At 44.1% G+C, this 26,119-nt stretch overlaps 1 protein-coding gene across 2 annotated transcripts in view; it reads right to left on the reverse strand.

The window, feature by feature from the left end:
- susd2 (sushi domain containing 2) overlaps window positions 1-26,119 on the reverse strand; it is a 61,884-nt gene that overhangs the window by 19,498 nt on the left and 16,267 nt on the right. For both annotated transcript variants that reach the window (XM_037531757.1, XM_017688178.2), the window contains 5 exons: window positions 24,309-24,452; window positions 23,328-23,486; window positions 22,417-22,665; window positions 14,304-14,582; window positions 11,581-11,757 (listed from right to left, as the gene is read on the reverse strand). In XM_037531757.1, the coding sequence (XP_037387654.1) occupies window positions 11,581-11,757; window positions 14,304-14,582; window positions 22,417-22,665; window positions 23,328-23,486; window positions 24,309-24,452 (1,008 nt within the window). The remainder of the gene's footprint in view (window positions 1-11,580; window positions 11,758-14,303; window positions 14,583-22,416; window positions 22,666-23,327; window positions 23,487-24,308; window positions 24,453-26,119) is intronic.

A 26,119-nucleotide genomic window follows, 5' to 3' on the forward strand; every position in this document is an offset into this window, starting at 1 on the left:
ACGGACTTTGGGGTAAAACTTAATCTAACCACCTAAACTAAACCAGGCTGAACTGGTCAGGGTTAGAAACTAATACTGACCCAAGATTCTACTCAACATTGTTCAGTTTTCATCGTTCACACAATAAAATGATCTATTACTTTATCCCTCAAAGCGGTTCTTACTAACGAAGCGAAGGGACGTCCAGAACAATAACACACACAAGCATCACCTACACCGGTGACATTCCCTTCTGCCTGTTAGTGTGTTCATCTTCGCTCCTCTCCCCGAGGAAGACCAGTCATCACCTGCTTTATCTGATCGATGCTTCGCTATGTTAAATCAGGAGCTGCTGACCGTCGCTCTTCAGACCTTCGCGATATGTGGGTGTGTTTATTTGAACTTATTCTAATGATCTTTGGTGATTTTACAAGCACAAACACACATATTGTCCAGATAAAGGCTTTAAACAAAGTGCTCAATACAGCCCACGCATGTACACTGACCGGTCCACTCACTGTCCACTGACCGTACAGTTCCACTCTGTAGTTCTACAGTTACAGACTGTAGTCCATCTGTTTCTCTGATACTCTGTTACCCTGTTCTTCAGTGGTCAGGACCCCCATGGACCCTCACAGAGCAGGTACTGTTTGGGTGGAGGGTCATTCTCAGCACTGCAGTAACACTGACGTGGTGGTGGTACATTAGTGTGTGTTGTGCTGGTATGAGTGGATCAGACTCAGCAGTGCTGCTTGAGTGTTTAAACACCTCAGTGTCACTGCTGGACTGAGAATAGTCCACCAACCAAAAATATCCAGCCAACAGCGTCCTGTGGGCAGCGTCCTGTGGGCAGCGTCCTGTGACCACTGATGAAGGACTAGAGGATGACCAGCACAAACTGTGCAGCAGCAGATGAGCTGTCGTCTCTGACTTTACATCTACAAGGTGGACCGACAAGGTAGGAGTGTCTAATAGAGTGGACAGTGAGTGGACACAGTGTTTTAAAACTCCAGCAGCACTGCTGCGTCTGATCCACTCACACCAGCACAACACACACTTATATGGACAGTGGAATTGATAACATGGACAATGAGTGGACTTGCTGAAGTGACCGATCAGTGACCATTGCTGCTGTATTATTAAATCAATCCACCCGAGGCTGGACGTTAGTGATTTGACTCTGCTTTGCCTCTCGCAGCTCATCGGTTTATCTGACAACGTTTTAGTTTACAAATGTGACTTTATAACTTCTCATTTCCTGACCATCGCGGCCCGTCAGGCCGGTACCGTGAGGCCCAGAAGGCCTTTCATGGCTCGGTTTTTCCCTCAGACGCTCTGTAAAAAGTCCAGGGAGGAGGTTGGAGGAGATAACTCCCTGCAGCTGTGTCCAGGCCGAGGGTGCGTTCCTGTTCCGATCAGATTGGGAACGGATGCGTTCTGCAGATCTGTATCACATGTGCGGCTCCGCTCTAATGACTCCAAAGCACTCGGAGCTTAAAAACACACAAAAACACGCAACAACACACAAAAACAAGAGACTGAGCAGATATCACCAGCAGGAGGAAACGGAACACAGGAATTGGGAACAGACCTGAGAGACGGAGAGAAACCACACCGAACCAAACGCCTCACTGAGTCAGCGAAATAAAGACCATGGAACCAGCGCCTCATCTGCTGTTAAGGAGAAGCTAAGAAGCCTGAGTCTGTGCAGTAACGGAGGAGGCAGTAACGGAGGAGTCAGTAACGGAGGAGGCGAATGGCGGGGCTGGAAGTCAGCGGCGGTGTGCGCGACCCGGCTATCCACCACTGCATCAAGCCTTCAGCTCCTTATCAGTGCGCCAGTGTTCAGAGGGCAGTTAAAAGACGTCAGTGAGGACGTTTAAAAGTGAGATTCCTTTGAATACGCTCTTAAAAAATGTTCTTAAAGGGTTCTTTAATGAAGAAAATGGTTCTATATACAACCACCAACACTCAAAAACGACTTCACATGATTAAAAGGTTTGAAAGGCTTCTTCAGACTGACGGCAAATGAGCTGTAGATGGTTCTACATAGCACCTTTTTCAAAAGGGTCCTAAAAGCACCCAAAAGGGTTCTTCTATTGTTACGATGTCAAGCTTGTAATAACAGAAGAACCCTTCTGGGTGCTTTAGAAAACCATATACAACACATTTCCCATCATTCTGAAGAACCGTTTCACCATGCAAAGAACCATTTAATCATGTAAAGTGTTCTTTGAGTGTTTGTGGTTCTAAAGAACTATTTTCTTTACTAAGGAACCCGTGAAGAACAATAGCGTTCATCAGCCTGTAGTTTAGCCGCCACACAAGCAGTGAGGATTTCTTTAGGATTTCTTCGTGGGCTGGAGGTTAGGGAACCGGCCCTGTGACCGGAAGGTCAACGGTTCCATTCCCAGAGCCGACAGTCCATGTCAGAGGTGCCCTTGAGCAAGGCACCCAACCCCCAACTGCTCCCCGGGTGCTGTGGATAGGGCTGCCCACCGCTCCGGGGAAGTGTGCTCACTGCCCCCTAGTGTGTGTGTGTACTGTTGCATTATGCATGCCGGGCACTGCAGTGAGAGAACACGGTTTACTGGTATGTTCAACAGATCAGCCGAAGCACAGCTGCTGCCAAAAGTTTGCTTCTTTAGCTTTAGCACTGGAGCTACGAGGCTAATGTAGCTAACAGGTAATAGAAGCTTATACCCACCAATTAGCATCAAACGTGCTCTTCAGACCGTGTGGAGTGTTCAGCATCTCTGACAGTCTTGACTCTGTGGTTTCTGACTCTAATCTACAAACATGGACTGAATGACATCAGCAGAGCGAAACGCAGGCCGACGACCCGCAGCCGGAATGAATCCGGCCTCGTGCGCGATCATCTGAAGCTGTTTAAACTTTGCCCTGATTGTGAAAGTGCTCCCCAGCGCTCCCCTCGGCCCCCAGCAGCATCCCTGAGGGCAGGAAATATGAGAGCGATGCCGAGCGCTGTTGAGAAACGGCTGCTGCACCGATTTAGATGTTAATAAACAGAGTCGTTGCAAAACTGAGGAACTGTTACGAGGGTGAAGATCAGCTGAGCTGCTTTCCCAACTCCGCTGCTCAGAGTCCCGCAGCGGGAGGCCTGCTGCCTATAAACTGTGTGTATATAGAATTTTAACTTTTATAGTAACGGAGTCAAAAAGCCTTTTAATCTGACGCATGAATGTGTTCCTAATGTATTCATCACATATATCTTAGCTCTGTAGGAAAAAGGCCAGAATGTACGTGTTTAATATCTTCATCTTCATATTATCTTTAATGCTTCAGACAAGATGCCCACGCCTCAGCTACCACCACCTGCCCTGGACCAGCTGCCCACCCTACACTGATGTTCTCATAGACTCCCAGCTATTCCTACTACTAATACTACTGCTATTAATATTAGTAGTGTAATAACTCTGTAGGTAGTCTGACCAGAGGAGGACGGGTCCCCCCTGGTGAGCCTGGTTCCTCCCAAGGTTTCTTCCTCAGTTCTGAGGGAGGTTCTCCTTACCACTGTTGCCCCTGGCTTGCCCACCGGAGGGTTTTTACATGCTTGTTAAAACTATGTCTTTACTGGAATTCTGTGAAGCTGCTTTGTGACATCATCAGTTGTAAAAGTGCTACAAATAAATTAGATTTGATTTGATTTATCAGTGTGTGTGATTATCTGCGCTGAGTTGAGTGTAATGAAGGTTCCAGATGTAGTCCACACTGTACTTTACATTAACCACGTACGTCTGCAATCAGACTCTCACACCCAATGTACTTCACATAAACAAGATATTAGATCAGCCCTGCATTTCACAGAGTATCAATACCTACAGCCCTCGCTTCTGTCCTGCTAAAGGACCATTAGATCAGATTTAACATGAAGAGACTGGAACACAAACTCATTTCTAAAGGAATCAGACAGTGAAAAGCATCACACAGGGTTCTGGAGATGTTCCTACACTTTCAGATGGAGCTGATAAACTCATTTCTAAAGGAATCAGACAGTGAAGAACATCAGACAGGATTCTGGAGATGTTCCTACACTTTCAGATGGAGCTGATAAACTCATTTCTAAAGGAATCAGACAGTGAAGAACATCAGACAGGATTCTGGAGATGTTCCTACACTTTCAGATGGAGCTGATAAACTCATTTCTAAAGGAATCAGACAGTGAAGACCGTCAGACAGGATTCTGGAGATGTTCCTCTGCTTTCAGATGGAGCTGATAAACTCATTTCTAAAGGAATCAGACAGTGAAGAGCATCAGACAGGATTCTGGAGATGTTCCTACACTTTCAGATGGAGCTGATAAACTCATTTCTAAAGGAATCAGACAGTGAAGAGCATCAGACAGGATTCTGGAAATGTTCCTACACTTTCAGATGGAGCTGATAAACTAATTTCTAAAGGAATCAGACAGTGAAGAGCATCAGACAGGATACTGGAGATGTTCCTCCACTTTCAGATGGAGCTGATAAACTCATTTCTAAAGGAATCAGACAGTGAAGAGCATCAGACAGGATTCTGGAAATGTTCCTACACTTTCAGATGGAGCTGATAAACTAATTTCTAAAGGAATCAGACAGTGAAGAGCATCAGACAGGATTCTGGAGATGTTCCTACACTTTCAGATGGAGCTGATAAACTAATTTCTAAAGGAATCAGACAGTGAAGAGCATCAGACAGGATACTGGAGATGTTCCTCCACTTTCAGATGGAGCTGATAAACTCATTTCTAAAGGAATCAGACAGTGAAGAGCATCAGACAGGATTCTGGAGATGTTCCTCCACTTTCAGATGGAGCTGATGAACTCATTTCTAAAGGAATCAGACAGTGAAGAGCATCAGACAGGATTCTGGAGATGTTCCTCCACTTTCAGATGGAGCTGATAGACTTATTTCTAAAGGAATCAGACAGTGAAGAGCATCAGACAGGATTCTGGAGATGTTCCTCCACTTTCAGATGGAGCTGATAGACTCATTTCTAAAGGAATCAGACAGTGAAGAGCATCAGACAGGATTCTGGAGATGTTCCTCCACTTTCAGATGGAGCTGATAAACTCATTTCTAAAGGAATCAGACAGTGAAGAGCATCAGGCAGGATTCTGAAGATGTTCCTCCACTTTCAGATGGAGCTGATAAACTCCTTTCTAAAGGAATCAGACAGTGAAGAGCATCAGACAGGATTCTGGAGATGTTCCTCCACTTTCAGATGGAGCTGATAAACTCATTTCTAAAGGAATCAGACAGTGAAGAGCATCAGACAGGATTCTGGAAATGTTCCTACACTTTCAGATGGAGCTGATAAACTAATTTCTAAAGGAATCAGACAGTGAAGAGCATCAGACAGGATTCTGGAGATGTTCCTCCACTTTCAGATGGAGCTGATAAACATTCACACAGTTCTTTCTGTCTGAGTTCGTATTTCATGATATATTTTAAAATAAGTGTATTTTTAAATATTTTTGGTTAATATGGTGAAATATTCTACTGTCTGAATGATCTCTGTCCTTATTTTTGACTGGCGCTCCGTTTAAATCGAGCCCGGAACGCCTAACACACATAATACACACTTAAAAAGACGGTTCTTCAAGGGTTCTTTCGCAAAGAAAAACAGCACCATGAACACCCTGAGAACGAGTGCACTATTAAATGGTTCTCTGTATGGTGAAATGGTTCCTCAGATTGATGGAGGGTGTGTTCTATATAGCACCAAAAAGGGTTCTGCTATTATTATGATGTTAAGCTTGTATAGAATAGAAGAACCCTTTTAGGTGTTATGTAGAACCCTTTTCAAAAACGTTTTATATAGAACTATCAGGTCGTAACCTGTGGGTGGAATGGGACAGGTATAAATCAAATAAATAAACAAATAAAATCAACATCTACAGCACGTTCTCCATCCATCTGAAGAACCCTTTCATGATGCAAAGGGTTCTTTGAGTGTTAAGGATGCTCTAGAGAACCACCTTCTTTACAAAATAACCCTTGAAGAACCATGTTTAAGTGTGTGCAGAGCAGATGATCTCCAGAATGAAGCCAACAATAAAGTCATGCTACAGCTCTGAACAGTCAGCTGCTGTGCAACACTGTCACCTAGTGTATGATACTGTGAACTACACCCTCCACACTGACCCTTACCAAGTAAAGATAAAACTCATTTTAAACACAGCTGAAGTGACCTTCACGACAAACTACACCCTTAAAAAAGACGGTTCCTTAGAGGGTTTTTTAGTAATAACAGGTTCTATGTAAAGCATTCGCATGCTTAAATGGTTCTCTGCATGGTGAAATGGTTCCTCAGATTGATGGAGAATGTGCTGTATAAGGTTCTACAACACCAATAATGTGTTAGAATCATATACAGCACATTCTCCATCAAACTGAAGAACCATTTCACCATATACAGAACCATATAAGCATGCGCTCTGAGTCAACCTGGTTCTATACAGAACCATTGTTTTTAGTAAAGAACCCTTTAAGGACAGCCTTTTATAGGACTGTATGTTTCAGGTAAATAACTTAAAACATTAATGACTTATTAATAAATCGTTACCAGATTATGAGGCTGGAGCACCTCAAGGGTCACCTTTAGGGCCGCTTTAATTTAGTTTATAAGACCCTATCATTTGTGCTCCTGGAGTTAGATGTCAAATGTATGTAGCTGAGACGGTTATTTATGTGCACAAGATTGCTAAACAGCAGGTCGCTCAGAACTTTCAGAAATAATGAAGCATTAACACTGAGAAATATCATCTTCATGATTTTTGCCAAAAAGGGCTGGTTCTTATAATTTTGTACAAATCAAGGAATCTTGAGGTCATGAATGACTTCAGATTTGTAAGTGTTGCACTGGAGTCACAGCGGTCTTTTGGATTAAAATCTCTCCACAATTATTACAGTCAGACTGTAAAACTACACACTGCAGATTCATACTGGATTAAAAATCACTCCACAATTATTACAGTCAGACTGTAAAACTACACACTGCAGATTCATACTGGATTAAAATCACTCCACAATTATTACAGTCAGACTGTAAAACTACACACACTGCAGATTCACACTGGATTAAAATCTCTCCACAATTATTACAGTCAGACTGTAAAACTACACACTGCAGATTCATACTGGATTAAAAATCACTCCACAATTATTACAGTCAGACTGTAAAACTACACACACTACAGATTCATACTGGATTAAAATCTCTCCACAATTATTACCGTCAGACTGTAAAACTACACACTGCAGATTCATACTGGATTAAAATCACTCCACAATTATTACAGTCAGACTGTAAAACTACACACACTGCAGATTCACACTGGATTAAAATCACTCCACAATTATTAGTCAGACTGTAAAACTACACACACTGCAGATTCATACTGGATTAAAATCACTCCACAATTATTACAGTCAGACTGTAAAACTACACGCTGCAGATTCATACTGGATTAAAATCTCTCCACAATTATTACCGTCAGACTGTAAAACTACACACGCTGCAGATTCATACTGGATTAAAATCACTCCACAATTATTACCGTCAGACTGTAAAACTACACGCTGCAGATTCATACTGGATTAAAATCACTCCACAATTATTACAGTCAGACTGTAAAACTACACGCTGCAGATTCATACTGGATTAAAATCACTCCACAATTATTACAGTTAGACTGTAAAACTACACACTGCAGATTCATACTGGATTAAAATCACTCCACAATTATTACAGTCAGACTGTAAAACTACACGCTGCAGATTCATACTGGATTAAAATCACTCCACAATTATTACAGTCAGACTGTAAATCTACACACTGCAGATTCATACTGGATTAAAATCACTCCACAATTATTACAGTCAGACTGTAAAACTACACACTGCAGATTCATACTGGATTAAAATCACTCCACAACTATTACCGTCAGACTGTAAAACTACACACTGCAGATTCATACTGGATTAAAATCGCTCCACAATTATTACCGTCAGACTGTAAAACTACACACTGCAGATTCATACTGGATTAAAATCACTCCACAATTATTACAGTCAGACTGTAAAACTACACACACTACAGATTCATACTGGATTAAAATCTCTCCACAATTATTACAGTCAGACTGTAAAACTACACACTGCAGATTCATACTGGATTAAAATCACTCCACAACTATTACCGTCAGACTGTAAAACTACACACTGCAGATTCATACTGGATTAAAATCGCTCCACAATTATTACCGTCAGACTGTAAAACTACACACTGCAGATTCATACTGGATTAAAATCACTCCACAACTATTACCGTCAGACTGTAAAACTACACACTGCAGATTCATACTGGATTAAAATCACTCCACAATTATTACAGTCAGACTGTAAAACTACACACTGCAGATTCATACTGGATTAAAATCACTCCACAATTATTACCGTCAGACTGTAAAACTACACACGCTGCAGATTCATACTGGATTAAAATCACTCCACAATTATTACCGTCAGACTGTAAAACTACACACTGCAGATTCATACTGGATTAAAATCACTCCACAATTATTACAGTTAGACTGTAAAACTACACACTGCAGATTCATAGTGGATTAAAATCACTCCACAATTATTACCGTCAGACTGTAAAACTACACACTGCAGATTCATACTGGATTAAAATCACTCCACAATTATTACCGTCAGACTGTAAAACTACACACTGTAGATTCATACTGGATTAAAATCACTCCAAAATTATTACCATCAGACTGTAAAACTACACACTGCAGATTCACACTGGATTAAAATCAAGCCACAATTATTACAGTCAGACTGTAAAACTACACACTGCAGATTCACACTGGATTAAAATCAAGCCACAATTATTACAGTCAGACTGTAAAACTACACACACTGCAGATTCACACTGGATTAAAATCTCTCCACAATTATTACAGTCAGACTGTAAAACTACACACTGCAGATTCATACTGGATTAAAAATCACTCCACAATTATTACAGTCAGACTGTAAAACTACACACACTACAGATTCATACTGGATTAAAATCTCTCCACAATTATTACCGTCAGACTGTAAAACTACACACTGCAGATTCATACTGGATTAAAATCACTCCACAATTATTACAGTCAGACTGTAAAACTACACACACTGCAGATTCACACTGGATTAAAATCACTCCACAATTATTAGTCAGACTGTAAAACTACACACACTGCAGATTCATACTGGATTAAAATCACTCCACAATTATTACAGTCAGACTGTAAAACTACACGCTGCAGATTCATACTGGATTAAAATCTCTCCACAATTATTACCGTCAGACTGTAAAACTACACACGCTGCAGATTCATACTGGATTAAAATCACTCCACAATTATTACCGTCAGACTGTAAAACTACACGCTGCAGATTCATACTGGATTAAAATCACTCCACAATTATTACAGTCAGACTGTAAAACTACACGCTGCAGATTCATACTGGATTAAAATCACTCCACAATTATTACAGTTAGACTGTAAAACTACACACTGCAGATTCATACTGGATTAAAATCACTCCACAATTATTACAGTCAGACTGTAAAACTACACGCTGCAGATTCATACTGGATTAAAATCACTCCACAATTATTACAGTCAGACTGTAAATCTACACACTGCAGATTCATACTGGATTAAAATCACTCCACAATTATTACAGTCAGACTGTAAAACTACACACTGCAGATTCATACTGGATTAAAATCACTCCACAACTATTACCGTCAGACTGTAAAACTACACACTGCAGATTCATACTGGATTAAAATCGCTCCACAATTATTACCGTCAGACTGTAAAACTACACACTGCAGATTCATACTGGATTAAAATCACTCCACAATTATTACAGTCAGACTGTAAAACTACACACACTACAGATTCATACTGGATTAAAATCTCTCCACAATTATTACAGTCAGACTGTAAAACTACACACTGCAGATTCATACTGGATTAAAATCACTCCACAACTATTACCGTCAGACTGTAAAACTACACACTGCAGATTCATACTGGATTAAAATCGCTCCACAATTATTACCGTCAGACTGTAAAACTACACACTGCAGATTCATACTGGATTAAAATCACTCCACAACTATTACCGTCAGACTGTAAAACTACACACTGCAGATTCATACTGGATTAAAATCACTCCACAATTATTACAGTCAGACTGTAAAACTACACACTGCAGATTCATACTGGATTAAAATCACTCCACAATTATTACCGTCAGACTGTAAAACTACACACGCTGCAGATTCATACTGGATTAAAATCACTCCACAATTATTACCGTCAGACTGTAAAACTACACACTGCAGATTCATACTGGATTAAAATCACTCCACAATTATTACAGTTAGACTGTAAAACTACACACTGCAGATTCATAGTGGATTAAAATCACTCCACAATTATTACCGTCAGACTGTAAAACTACACACTGCAGATTCATACTGGATTAAAATCACTCCACAATTATTACCGTCAGACTGTAAAACTACACACTGTAGATTCATACTGGATTAAAATCACTCCAAAATTATTACCATCAGACTGTAAAACTACACACTGCAGATTCACACTGGATTAAAATCAAGCCACAATTATTACAGTCAGACTGTAAAACTACACACTGCAGATTCACACTGGATTAAAATCAAGCCACAATTATTACAGTCAGACTGTAAAACTACACACACTGCAGATTCACACTGGATTAAAATCTCTCCACAATTATTACAGTCAGACTGTAAAACTACACACTGCAGATTCATACTGGATTAAAAATCACTCCACAATTATTACAGTCAGACTGTAAAACTACACACACTACAGATTCATACTGGATTAAAATCTCTCCACAATTATTACCGTCAGACTGTAAAACTACACACTGCAGATTCATACTGGATTAAAATCACTCCACAATTATTACAGTCAGACTGTAAAACTACACACGCTGCAGATTCATACTGGATTAAAATCACTCCACAATTATTACCGTCAGACTGTAAAACTACACACTGCAGATTCATACTGGATTAAAATCACTCCACAATTATTACAGTTAGACTGTAAAACTACACACTGCAGATTCATAGTGGATTAAAATCACTCCACAATTATTACCGTCAGACTGTAAAACTACACACTGCAGATTCATACTGGATTAAAATCACTCCACAATTATTACCGTCAGACTGTAAAACTACACACTGTAGATTCATACTGGATTAAAATCACTCCAAAATTATTACCATCAGACTGTAAAACTACACACTGCAGATTCACACTGGATTAAAATCAAGCCACAATTATTACAGTCAGACTGTAAAACTACACACTGCAGATTCACACTGGATTAAAATCAAGCCACAATTATTACAGTCAGACTGTAAAACTACACACTGCAGATTCACACTGGATTAAAATCTCATCAGTAGTCATTTGAAGCATCTTTTTTAAAGATCTGATTACAGGGGGACATTTTCATTACCTGAAACGCAGTGTGTGTCGTTTCCTGACCACTGGCCATCCTCCTGACAGACGCGCTCCTGGGAGCCATGGAGACAGTAACCATGGTCACAGGAGAAGCTGATCTTCGCCCCTTGTAAATACAGCGTTCCTTCCTTGTGGCCGCGACGCGGCGGCTGCAGCCAACCGCAGGAAACCACTGCAGGACATAATCAGTGCCGAAGGTTAAAGGGCAGAAACGTTCCTTAAGCTTTATGATCTCTGAGGACTGATAACACTGAAAGATCTAATCAGCTCATCAAACATGATAAGACTTCGTAAATGTCACGCAGCCTGGCTGCACTGAGCTGTGTGTCCTGTATTTATTCCTGAAGGTGCCAAAGGGATGCGGCTGGATTACAGCACCGATCCTGAGGATTATGATATTGTGTAGATTATCAACAGAATCATCACTGAAATAATTACACACTGACAAGCTTCCCAAACTTCTACTTACAACTGTACATAAATGAGCTGTGCTTTGATTGGCTGTCCCGTACTGAGGCTGTAGGCTGAATGGGTGGAGCTAAACTGCTGTAGGCTGAATGGGTGGGGCTAAACTGCTATAGGCTGAATGGGTGGGGCTAAACTGCTATAGGCTGAATGGGTGGAGCTAAACTGCTGTAGGATGAATGGGTGGAGCTAAACTGCTATAGGCTGAATGGGTGGAGCTAAACTGTTGTAGGCTGAATGGGTGAAGCTAAACTGCTGTAGGCTGAATGGGTGGAGCTAAACTGCTGTAGGCTGAATGGGTGGATATATGTAAATGTGGTAGTTTTTGTGACATCACAACAACAACTTCTAAACAGCCTGTTTCTATGTGTGGACTGTATGTACTGGAGCTTTACTGTATCGTGCTGTAGTGTCTCGTTTGATCATGTTCGATCAAAGCCAGATCATTCGCACTAAAACATTACAGTCATGGCCAAAAGTTTTGAGAATGATACAAATATTAATTTTTACAAAGTCTACTGCTTCAGTTTTTATAATGGCAATTTGCATATACTCCAGAATGTTATAAAGAGTGATCAGCTTAACAGCAATTAATTGCAAAGTCAATATTTGCCTAGAAAATGAACTTTATCCCCCAAAACACATTTCAACTTCACTGCAGCCCTGCCTTAAAAGGACCAGCTAGCATCGTTTCAGTGATTGCTCCATTAACACAGGTATGGGTGTTGATGAGGACAGGGCTGGAGATCAATCTGTCATGATTAAGTAAGAATGACACCACTGGACACTTTAAAAGGAGGCTGGTGCTTGGCATCATCGTTTCTCTTCTGTTAACCATGGTTATCTCTAAAGAAACACGTGCAGTCATCATTGCACTGCACAAAAATGGCCTAACAGGAAAGAGTATCGCAGCTAGAAAGACTGCACCTCAGTCAACAATCTATCGTATCATCAAGAAGAGGTTCCATTGTTGCCAAAAAGGCTCCAGGGTGCCCAAGAAAGACCAGCAAGCGCCAGGACCGTCTCTTAAAAGTGTTTCAGCAACGTGATCGGGCTACCAGCAGTGCAGAGCTTGCTCAGGAATGGCAGCAGGCAGGTGTGAGTGCATCTGCACGCACTGTGAGGCGGAGACTCTTGGAGCAAGGCCTGGTCTCAAGGAGGGCAGCAAAGAAGCCACTTCTCTCCAGAAAAAACATCAGGGACAGACTGATATTCTGCAAAAGGTACAGGGAGTGGACTGCTGAGGACTGGGGTAAAGTCATTTTCTCTGATGAATCCCCTTTCCGATTGTTTGGGACATCTGGAAAACAGCTTGTTCGGAGAAGACGAGGTGAGCGCTACCACCAGTCTTGTCTCATGCCAACTGTAAAGCATCCTGAAACCATTCATGTGTGGGGTTGCTTCTCAGCCAAGGGAATCGGCTCTCTCGCAGTCTTGCCTAAAAACACAGCCATGAATAAAGAATGGTACCAGAATGTCCTCCGACAGCAACTTCTCCCAACCGTCCAAGAGCAGTTTGGTGATCAACAATGCCTTTTCCAGCATGATGGAGCACCTTGCCATAAAGCAAAGGTGATAACTAAATGGCTCAGGGAACAAAACATAGAGATTTTGGGTCCATGGCCTGGAAACTCCCCAGATCTTAGTCCCATTGAGAACTTGTGGTCAATCATCAAGAGACGGGTGGACAAACAAAAACCTACAAATTCTGACAAAATGCAAGCATTGATTGTGCAAGAATGGACTGCTATCAGTCAGGATTTGGTCCAGAAGTTGATTGAGAGCATGCCAGGGAGAATTGCAGAGGTCCTGAATAAGAAGGGTCAACACTGCAAATATTGACTTGCTGCATTAACTCATTCTAACTGTCAATAAAAGCTTTTGTTACTCATAATATGATTGCAATTATATTTCTGTATGTGATAAAAACATCTGACAAACACACATAAAAACCAGAAGGCAGCAGATCATGTGAAAATATAATATTTGTGTCATTCTCAAAACTTTTGGCCATGACTGTACAGTGGCTAGTGATGTGTTTCAAATACTGAACGTACAAATACTGAACAGCTGAAAACAGAAATATAAACATAAAGCTCATATTAAGGCTCTCCTCACGTTTGTACTGTGTTGAAAATGAAATGATGCATTTCGTGACCCGTTTCACCCGTAATGTTTACATACTACACCACACTCTTTTGTAAAGAAGTGAGACAGTTTTCCCTGTTGGGGTTCAGTGTTTGGGGCTCGTACCGAGCTGCAGGTCCTGCATGGTTGCTGCGTGGCTGCGCTGAGTCAGCAGCGTGCTGTTGCCGAGCTCCAGACTGCGCGAGATCAGCGCGTCGTATTTACAGAACTCCGCTCCGACTCCCGAACACATCCTCAGAGTCGGCTCCAGCAGAGTGTCGGACGGATCTTCAGTGACGGAAAAGCTGGGGATGAAGGACGGATCGTGTTTCGGCCCAAAGTGGTACTCGTTCAGGAGGAGCTGGGAGTCGTAGGTGAACAGAGAGGATTCGTTACTGACGGCCCCTGAAAGAGAACGATAGGTAGAGACAGACAGGATTAAATCAGTACTACTACACTCGTCCTGCTGGAACAGTAACACCAATAATAATTCATCAAATTTACGTTTAATATCATTTTGTTATCCCCCTCCCATCGACCCACCACCGATGGGAGGGGCAGTAGTAGGGGTGCGGTGCATTGTGGATCGGGCAGTGTCCGAAGGCGTGGGCCTTGGCGTTCTGATCCTCGGTTGCTGAAACTGGCTTTTGGAACGTTACCTCACTGGCAGGGAAGGAGCCTGAGTTGGTGCGCGAGGTTGAGAGATACCGGCTAGATATAGTCGGGCTCACCTCAACACACAGCTTGGGCTCTGGGTCCAATCTCCTTGAGAGGGGATGGACTTTTTTCTTTTCTGGAGTTGCCCATGGTGAGAGGCGGCGGGCAGGTGTGGGCTTTCTCATAGCCCCTCAACTGGGCGCCTCTATGTTGGGGTTTTCCCCGGTGGACGAGAGGGTAGCTTCCCTACGCCTTCGGGTTGGGGAACGGGTCCTGACTGTTGTCTGTGCTTATGCACCGAACAGCAGTTCAGAGTACCCAGCCTTCTTAGAGTACTTGGGAGGGGTGCTTGAAAGTGCTCCTCCTGGAGACTCGATTGTCCTACTGGGGGACTTCAACGCTCACGTGGGCAATGACAGTAAGACCTGGAGGGGAGTGATTGGGAGGAATGGCCTCTCTGATCTGAACCCGAGTGGTGTTCAGTTTTTGGACTTCTGTGCAAACCACAGTTTGTCCATAACGAACACCATGTTTGAACACAAGGATGTCCATAAGTGCACATGGCACCAGGACACCCTAGGCCGCAGTTCAATGATTGACTTTGTAGTCGTGTCAGCGGACTTGCGGCCATGTGTACTGGACACTCGGGTAAAGAGAGGAGCTGAGCTGTCAACTGATCACCACCTGGTGGTGAGTTGGATCAGGTGGTGGGGGAAGATGCCAGTCAGACCAGGCAAACCCAAACGTATAGTGAGGGTTTGCTGGGAACGTCTGGCAGAAGAACCTGTCAGATTGATCTTCAACTCGCACCTCCGTCAGAACTTTGACCAGATATCGGGGGAGGTGGGTGACGTTGACTCAGAATGGGCCATGTTCCGCTCCTCCATTGTTGAAGCGGCTGACTGTAGCTGTGGTCGCAAGGTAGTTGGTGCCTATCGGGGCGGTAATCCTCGAACCCGGTGGTGGACACCCCAGGTGAGAGATGCCGTCAAGCTGAAGAAGGAGTCCTACCGGACATGGTTGGCCTGTAGGACACCAGAGGCAGCTGGCAGGTATCGACAGGCCAAGCAATCTGTGGCTTCAGTCATTGCCAAGGCAAAAACCCGGGTGTGGGAAGAGTTCGGTGAGGCCTTGGAAAGTGACCCTAAGTCGGCTCCGAAAAGATTCTGGCAAACCGTCAAGTGACTCAGAAGGGGAAAGCAGTGTGCCACTAGCACTGTATATAGTGGAGATGGTGTGCTGCTGACTTCGACTGAAGACGTCATTGGGCGGTGGAAGGAATACTTTGAGGACCTTCTCAATCCCACCAACACGTTCTCCAGTGAGGAGGCAGAGTCTGGGGACACGGGAATAGGCTTGTCCATTTTTCAACATTGCGTGGACATCGGGGGTGGTGCCACTGGATTGGCAGACTGGGGTGGTGGTGCCTCTTTTTAAAAAAGGGGACCGGAGGGTGTGTTCCAACTACAGGGGAATCACACTCCTCAGCCTCCCTGGTAAGGTCTATGCAGGGGCGCTGTAGAAGAGAGTCCGGCTTATAGTCGAACCTCGGATTCAGGAGGAGCAGTGCGGGTTCCGTCCTGGTTGTGGAACACTGGACCAACTCTTTACCCTCTCCAGGATTCTGGAGGGTTCATGGGAGTTTGCCCAACCAGTCCACATGTGCTTTGTGGATTTGGAGAAGGCATTCGACTGTGTGTCCCCGGGGTATTCTGTGGGAGGTGCTTCGGGAGTATGGGGTACATGGCTCTTTGCTACGAGCCATTCAGGCCCTGTACAAACAAAGCAGGAGTTTGGTTCGCATGGCCGGCAGTAAGTCAGACTCGTTCCCAGTGAGAGTTGGACTCCGTCAGGGCTGCCCTTTGTCACCGATTCTATTCATATTTTTTATGGATAGAATTTCTAGGCGCAGTCAGGGGATGGAGGGTGTCCGGTTTGGTGACCTCAGGGTCACATCGCTGCTGTTTGCAGATGATGTGGTCCTATTGGGGACATCAGGCCGTGAACTTCAGCTTTCACTGGATTGGTTTGCAGCCGAGTGTGAAGCGGCCGGGATGAGGATCAGTACCTCCAAATCCGAGGCCATGGTTCTCACGCGGGAAAGGGTGGAGAGCCCTCTCTGGGTCGGGGATGAGCTCTTGCCTCAAGTGGAGGAGTTTAAGTATCTCGGGGTCTTGTTCACGAGTGATGGTACAAGGGAGCGGGAGATTGACAGGCGGATTGGTACTGGGTCAGCAGTGATGCGAGGTCTGTTGTGGTAAAGAAAGAGCTGAGAGATAAGGCAAGGCTCTCGATTTACTGGTCGATCTACGTTCCCACCCTCACCTATGGCCATGAGCTTTGGGTAATGACCGAAAGAACGAGATCGCGAATACAAGCGGCCGAAATGAGTTTCCTCCGCAGGGTGGCTGGACTCTCCCTTAGAGATAGGGTGAGAAGTTCGGTCATCCGGGAGGGACTCGGAGTAGAGCCGCTGCTTCTTCACGTCGAGAGGAGCCAGTTGAGGTGGTTCGGGCATCTTGTTAGGATGCCTCCTGGACGCCTCCCTTGGGAGGTGTCACAGGCAAGTCCACCGGGGAGGAGACCCCAGGGAAGACCCAGGACACGCTGGCGTGACTATATCGCCCAGCTGGCCTGGGAGCGCCTCGGAATCCCTCCCAGGGAGCTAGTGGAAGTGGCTGGGGAAAGGGAGGTCTGGGCTTCATTGCTCAGGATGCTGCCCCCGCGACCCGAACCCCGGAGAAGCGGAAGATGATGGATGGATGGATGGATCATTTTGTTATTCTCTATAACAGTAGCGAGAGTTTTGTTGCATTTATGATCATTAGAAATGTCAATTCAACTAAAATTGTCTAAGATAAAACCTCCAGAACTTTTCCCATTTAAAACACTCTCAAAATTAACCAAGAATAAACATCAAATTTCATAAACCAACTTGTGCTTTTGTCTCAATTTGGTAATTCATTTCCTAAATTATTTATTATAAATTATTTACAAAAATTTTTGTAAAGAAGATTTTTGCTAATATGAAATTTGGTAAAAAAAAAAAAAATTATTTCCTAAAATAAATTAAAAATTTGCTTTTGTAACAATTTCATAACCTGACAATATTCTAAAAATGAACACTTTGCTGATGAGCTTTTAGTAAAGTAATGATTTGTTGTATCAATTTGGCAACAAGAATTAAAAACACTTTCATACGTAGATTAAATACTACAAAACTCTTCTCCATAAAATCTTTGAGGTGTTATTTCAAAAGCAATTTTTTACTGAAAATGTTTTTTTCCATAAAGTTGAACCACTTTTCTAACGCATCAATGTATTTGTTGAAAATCAGTTTCAGGCTTGAGGTTTTACGTTTCACAGATTTCTCCAGGTTTTTCAGGACCAGCTCTGAAGTTCAGTCGGGTTCAGTGCACAGATTGGACCATGGACTGAACTGGTAGGAGATAAAGAGCCCATAACTCAGCTTGATGGTATGTGTGTTATCCAGGCTGATCACATCTGACTTTTGATTAAACTGTTTTATAGTTTTTGGTCCGTACATCACCCTCATTCTCTGATTACCCTGCTGCTGTAAGATAAGATAAGATAAGACGAGGCTTTATTGTCATTCACATCAAACGTGGTACATGAGGTGGAATGAAATAGTGACCTCAAGGTCCCAGTTAACTTCCAAAAGTAACAATAAACAATAAATAGAAGGTGCAAATAACAGCAGCATGAGTACGAGGTAGAAAGTGTAGAGCTTATGCAGGATGTCTCTTCGTGTGTCATGTTCAAATAAACAGACGTCCCTGAAAAAGACGGCGTCTAGAAGGCGTCTACCCCCCCCCCCCCAAAAACCCACCATGACAGGCGCTGGATTTAGAACTTTACACTGGTAACAATCTGGATGGTCCTTTTCTTCTTCTTCTATATACATACACTGCTCAAAAAAATAAAGGGAACACTTAAACAACACAATATAACTCCAAGTAAATCAAACTTCTGTGAAATCAAACTGTCCACTTAGGAAGCAACACTGACAATCAATTTCACAGCTGTTGTGCAAATGGAACAGGTGGAAATTATTGGCAATTAACCAATAACCAATAGCACTGCTTGTATCAGCATATACAGAATCAGGCGCAGGCACGAAATCAAGACGAGGAAGAGGCTGAGGAAGAGGACGTGGCCATGGAAGCAACAGACCAGGGAGAACGAATGTTTCAACTGTGGAAAGTAGGGACATTTTGCCAAAAAGGGAGTGGGATCAATCAGATTGACGGGTGGAGCCAGAAGGGGGTCGACCCACTGAGAACGGGAGTGGATGTACCAAATGCATACACTGGTCAATACACATCTTTTCCTTTCACCAAATTTCCAAGCATGCCTCTGGTAATTGAGGGAAGGAAAATAATATTTCTGGTAGACGCACTTGGTGCTTAAAACCAGTGAAATGCCACTTGTTCAACTGTCAGACAAAACTGTACGCAGCATCGGAGTGACAGGTCACTCCAACACAGAGCATTTTTCGGAACTGCTGAATTGTGAGAGTGAGGAACAAAGGCATTTGATGTCTGACTTGTATCCAGTCAACTTACTGGGGCGAAATCTAATGTATACCCTGAATTTGCAGCTCACATCTGGGCCCAATGACATAATTGTTACGGAAAGCCTGAAATTTGAACCGCATTGTATACCTACGAGTTTAGTGCCTGATTCTATTACAAAACTAAATGAGCACCTAACTGAGGAAAGCAAAGAGTGGGAATGAGATCACCTACATGCCTGCATCTGACCTCCTTTGCAGAGCATATGTGCATGAAGGCCATGGCAGAGATGGAGTGGGGGGAACCCACACACGATTTCCAGTCATATGTATTGGGATGACTCACATTGTGCAGCTTCAGTGTTACTAAGAGACAAAGCACCATGCAACCAAAAGGGACTATTCAGAGTACCATGGTCGAAACCACACGTGTCATCGGCTAAGGGGCAGTCCTTCGAGTGGAGGGATTTGGGCCCGTGGATGCGGAGGGTGTCCGTCCGGGTATTTCTGAATGGGCCTGCTCTGAAGACCCTAAGGTTCAGTACACTAAGAGTGTTCTGCACAGCCTTGTCTCTGACAGCTCACACAAAGCAAGAGGTCCATTTGGCCTCAATCAACTGCCCGCCAAAAGGCACTGTCCCAATTCTGGTGTCTATAAACGAAATGCAGCTGCACAAGGCAGAACTGCTGAGTCAGGTCCCTAAGGAACTATGGGCTAAAGGAAAACATGATGTGGGTCTGATTAAAGGGGTAGAACTGCTCCATATAACACCAAAATGAGACTTTAGGCCTAACAAACCTCAATACCCCCTAAAGCAGGAGGCCACTGATGGCACCCCAGTGTTTCAGCCACTGTTGGCAGCGGGGGTCATACTTCCATGCCCAGACTCACCAGTGCAGACTCCAATTGTTCCTGTAAGCAGGTACTAATGACTGGAGATTTGTACAGAACCTGCAGGCAGGAAATGCTGCAGCGGTGCAGAGGGCACCTAATGTGCCCAACCCACACACTATTCTAACCTTATTACCTGGGCAAAGATAGTGCTTCTCTGTGGTGGACCTGGCTAACACACACTGCAGAACTTTTGTGCCAGAGTACACTGTGTTAGAAACACCTCTCGGAAATATCATCCCCAGCGCAGGGGGAAGTGCTGGGCTTCTGCACTGGTCCCGAAAAGCAGATGCTGCATTTGTGGAAAAGAAAAAGGCCCTGCAAACAACCCCAACATTAGGCATTCGCAATCCTGAAACGCCTTTCATCCAGACAGTGGATGAGAGAAATGGTTGCATGCTCTCAGTCTTGCTCCAGAAGCTCAGAGATAGGCTCAGGCCGGCAGCATACTTCTCATATAAGCTCGACAGCGGGGCTGCCTTTGCGTCTCAGAGCTGTAGCGAAAGCTCCTAGTTAGGCATGCAGTGCACTCAGTTCTGAATGAACAGAAAAACATCACATTTGTCTGCACAGCGTTGGTTGAAATATCACATTTTGCTGACTGGCATGTTGCACTCACTAACCAACTCTCCCAGGTAAGACCTGAAGGAGGACTCGCTGGACAATCCTGACCTCACCCTGTATGTTGATGGCTCTGTATCCAGAAATCCTGACATGGGCAAAAGTCAAGTGGGATACGCTGTGGTAACAGATCATGACACGGTTTCAGGCGCATTGCCAAGTAACCTCACTGCCCAAGCAGCAGAGCTAAGAGCCCTGACTGAGGCATGTAAATATGCAGAGGGCAAAGCTGTCACCATCTGGACAGGTAGCAGGTATGCCTGGGGCATCACCCATGATTTTGGAAATATCTGTAAGCACTAATTCAGGAACATTCATCCTTAATCATAAACTTGTATCTGAACTCTTAGATGCTATTCAGTTGCCCAAAGCTAGTGTGAAGCGCACACCAAAAGAGGGGACGTGGTTTCGAGAGGAAATGAGAGAGCGGATGTGGCTGCCAAAGCAGCAGTAAGCAGCTCTGTGGCATGTACAGGCAGCGCCCCACACACACCCACCTGATGGGGAGCTGGATGCACCGTCAGAGACAGGATTTGGCACAGCACTGTGGCACCACCCACACTGTAGGCAGAGGCCGTGCAGCAGGTAGCACACCCCCTGCCTCAGAACCATATGAACACTTTCAAGTGGATTTGATTGAATTCACTCCCAGCGAAGGCAAACGATGCTGCTTGGTGATTGTATGCGTGTTTTCTAAATGGAATGAGACTTTTCCCCACAGCAAAACAGGACGCGGAAGCAGTGGCCAAAGCACTGCTGAAGGAGATCAATCGTAGGTGGGGTATCCCAAAGAGAATCTGAAGCGATAACAGCACACAGCTCTGCTGGAGCTGCAGAGAGAGAAAACTCCATCAAAAACAAACTGAGTGAGGTTTCCGCAGAAACAGGGCTGCCATGGACAAAGGCACCGCCTTCGGTCACGATGCAGATGAGAATGAGAGACGGGCCGAAACACCAGCCGAGTCCTTTTGAGATTCTGTTCGGGAGACCACCGAATACAGGTACAGGGCCCGAGCAGGCGAAACAGCTGGATCACGCCCTGCTGGATGAACTAATGAGAACCTTTTGTCAAAATCTTTCCCCCACTCTGTCTCGACTCCACTCACAGGCGAGAGGCGCCCTGCCGAAGGCCGCTGAGGGACCGCTGCATCACCTGCAGCCAGGAGACTGAGTGGTGATCAAGGATTTCCACAAATCCAGGTGGAACAAAGAGAGACGATTGGGACCATATCAGGTCCTCCTAATGACGCAGATGGCGGTAAAAGTCGAATGACTAAATATTAGGAATTATATTAGGAATTATAATAATTATTATGATCTTCATTATTATTATTATTGTTTTTATTATTATTATTATTATTATTATTATTATATTGTCCATTATTAGTATATTTAATTATAAATTTAAAAAGACAACTGTGGGTTAACTTTTTAAAATGTAATATAATATTTTAAAAAACGTGTCAAATGCAATAATAAAAAAAGGCTTATGCCAAAAAAAGATTTAAAAAAGCTAAAAAGTTTGACGGACTCACATCCGGCCCCGAATGTGAAGATGTCCTGAGGGCTGCTGTTGGCTGGAGTGATCACTCCATCACTGGAGGTCAGGTCATCCGCAGGGTTGTCGTTCATTTTTCCCAGCAGCCCCTGCGTGTGGTTATTAAACTCAAGGGGCAGTAAGACAGTCAGGGCCATGACCCCTCCTCTTCCCCTGACCTCCACCCCGGCTCCAGAGGGGAACATCACAGTCACGTTCTGAGGAACCGCAGAGAACACAAACACACCTACAACACAGAACATTAGATTAGAGATGATCTAGAACGAGCAGTGCTCCACGCTAGAGGTCTGAGTGGGAATGTTTCTCACTCCCACCACTGCAGAAAATCAGAATCATTAGTCCCGCTCCCGCCCGCAGCACCGTCAAGGTGAACTGATGTCCAGTATCTGCCTTAGTCTGTTCAAACACATTATGCTCTGCTGAAGTAACAGGTCGGTCGTGGTCAACAGGCTCACTGGGAGAAACTTCACCAAATGCTGCTTATTCATGTTTATTCACTGTTCCTACATGAACTGGTTCTGAATTCACTGCCTGACAACTGAGACGCTGTTATATGAGAGTTTAATATATAAGCTTTAATATATAAGCTCAGAAGACTCGTGTAGGTTCTGGATGATAAATAAAGCGTCTATATCTGTGTTGTAGTCATGGCGACGCCTGGTTCCCATCACCACCACTGTAAAGACGTCTGAACCGTTTCACACCAAACCCTCTGAGTGATCTCAGTAGACAAATGATATAGAAATTTTAAAAACTTGGTGGAAATTCCCCTTTAACAACCTTCTATGTAACGTTCTGTTACTGCAAACAGAGACACAAACACACAGACCTCAGTGTGACTGAGTCTAAGTCTGACCTCAGGTCTGGTCAGGTGAGGTCAGGTCTTACCCTTCAGGTCCATCCAGCTCTGCTCGGAGAAGCTCAGCTCCTCCTGGTTCATCAGCACCTGCAGGTGATCCAGCCTATCAGTGAGCCGCACCTCGATGACATCAGAGTCCATCTCCTTCATAGCCACCGAAGAGAGTCGGGTCGCCATGATAACGGAGCCTTAAAGGGACAGTGAGAGCAATTTTTATTTTTATTTATTTTTTTATGTGATCAAAGTTTTTGTTTCAGTGAAGATCTGATCTGATCTAATTTCTCCGCACAGCCGTTTTCAGTTGTTTCAGTGAAATCTTTATATTTTTATATTTATATTTATTTTGTTCTCTGGTTCATACAAACAGCAGAGACATCCACACATTAAGAGTTAATAGAGTCAGAGTTAAGATCTGATCTACACTCAGTTTCCCTATCAGTATTAGATTATATCCGACAGGTGGGTCCAAAGTCCGGCTCCAGAGCCAAAAGTGGCCCTTCGGACAGTTTTTAATCGGCCCCTGTCTTGTTCTGTTCACTGCAGTTCCTCCTCTCACCTGATGGTGGCAGCAGTGCTGTAAGATCACAGTGTAACACTGCACTGCGGTAACGAAGTTTAGCTAAAGTCCAACAGCCTTTCTTCTCGGACTGACCTGGAGCTTCATCTACTGACCACCTTCAGTCCAGACTGAGCCGTAAAGCTCAGACTGACACAGAGAGCCGCAGATTTAGATCAGAAAATGAGCCTCATATTTCAAAAGACTGTAGTGAATTTAACACCAACAGACATGAAGCAGAATGAAGATCACAGTAAATGTTCAGGAGCGACACTAGAGCAGCGCCGGAGTCTCACAGCACTGACTGCTTATCAGAGCAGATTCAGTAAATATTAACCCTTTAAGGTGGAACAATAGCAGCTGTTTACACTGATTAATCTGAATAAACTGCTATATAAATATGTCGACTGTGGTGAACATCTGAGTCCGTGTGTGAAGAACATGATGTGTTTACCGTTCTCAGACTTCATCGGCCCCGTCCTGCCCTGCACTGAGAGACTCCAGGCTGCGGACTGGAGCAGAACGTACTCTCCTTTACCGTTAAAGGTGTATGTCGCTCCATCAAACGTGATGAAATGGGGGTCACCGAGCACAGAGGCTGGACAGAAGAGCACAAACAACACACTTACTTCTCTTCATGAGATCAGTGAGCGTGATTTAATCAGTCAAACACTGCATAACATTAGAATAAATACAAATAAATAAACACAGCGGTCAGCAGTCAGTTTACTGGCTTCATTCAACAGTTTAACTTGAAGATGGATAGATAGATGGATGGATGGATGGATGGATGGATGGATGGATGGATGGATGGATGGATGGATGGATGGGTGGATGGATGGATGGATGGATGGCTGGATGGGTGGATGGATGGATGGATGGATGGATGGATGGCTGGATGGGTGGATGGATGGATGGATGGATGGATGGCTGGATGGATGGATGGATAGCTGGATGAGTGGATACTTTATTGACCCCGAAGGAAATTTGGCAGCCAGTAGCAGACACACAACACTGTACAGTAACCGTAAACGGGTGTAGAAATATAAGAAGAATAAATAAAGCAGATCTTCTCTACAGGCAGATATACAAACAGAAAGAATTCCACAGTCTGTGATAAAATCTATAACCTGAGATGAGGGATGCAGCGCAATAATGACTGTACAAGGATTTACAGGTGACGGTGTATAATGACCACAGAATGAATAAATAAATACGGGCAGCGCGCTGTCCAGACGTGCAGATGAACAGAGAAACACAGGATAAGCATGAGATTCAGATTCAGCACCCCCCCCGTCTCTGCTGACCCCCCTGGGAACAGTTGAAGAGCCTGATGGCTCTGGGGACGTAGACCACCTGAATCTGTGGGTTGAGCAGCTCTGTGACAGCAACCTGCCACTAAATCTGCTCCTCCTGTCCCTGATGATGGTGTGCAGTGTGTGGCCATCATCCTCCATAATGGAGAGCAGTTTGGGTAGTGTCCTTCTCTCAGCCACCGTGACCACAGAGTCCAGTTCCACACCGGCCACTGACCCCGCTCACCTGACCAGCTTGACCAGTCGCATCTCGTCTCTCCTTTTTATGCTTCCTCCCCAGCAACCACAGCATAGAAAAGACAGCTGGCAACCATGGTCTGATAGAACATCTGCAGGAGCTTCCTGCAGATGTTAAAGGACCTCAGCCTCCTCAGGAAGTAGAGCCTGCTTTGACCCTTCCTGTACAGGATGTCTGTGTTGACTGACCAGTCCAACCTGTCATCCAGTTTCAGACCGAGATACCTGTAGGTCATTACCCTCTCCACTTCAACCCCCTCAGTAGAGGCTGGCTGTAGTATGAAGTATGTAGATGGACGGGCGGACGGATCTTTATTGATCCTGGAGGGAACCTGCAGTGTTTCGGTACTGAGACATATAATTACACATAAACTCACAGGAACTATGCAGAACACAAAATAGGAATAAATCTAGACTGAATTTAAAGTACAAGAGAAAGTAAATTAAGTATAAAAGTATCTATTTACATATTTCCATGGCGTGAGAGACTGGCTGTGTTTAGGTGTGAGGTGTGAGGAGGTGTGCGGAGGTCTAACAGCGCAGATTATAGACGCCACTGACTCTGAGCTGCACCAGTCCTGCAGTGTAAAGTGCAGTGAAAGTGCCGTTACAGTAATACATTTATATTTACAGCATTTGGCTGACGCTCTGATCCAGAGCGACTTACAATTTGATCATTTTACACAGGAAGGCCAAGGTGGTGTTAGGAGTC

Source organism: Pygocentrus nattereri, chromosome 20, assembly GCF_015220715.1.
Source record: "Pygocentrus nattereri isolate fPygNat1 chromosome 20, fPygNat1.pri, whole genome shotgun sequence".
Classification (NCBI taxonomy): Eukaryota; Metazoa; Chordata; class Actinopteri; order Characiformes; family Serrasalmidae; genus Pygocentrus; species Pygocentrus nattereri.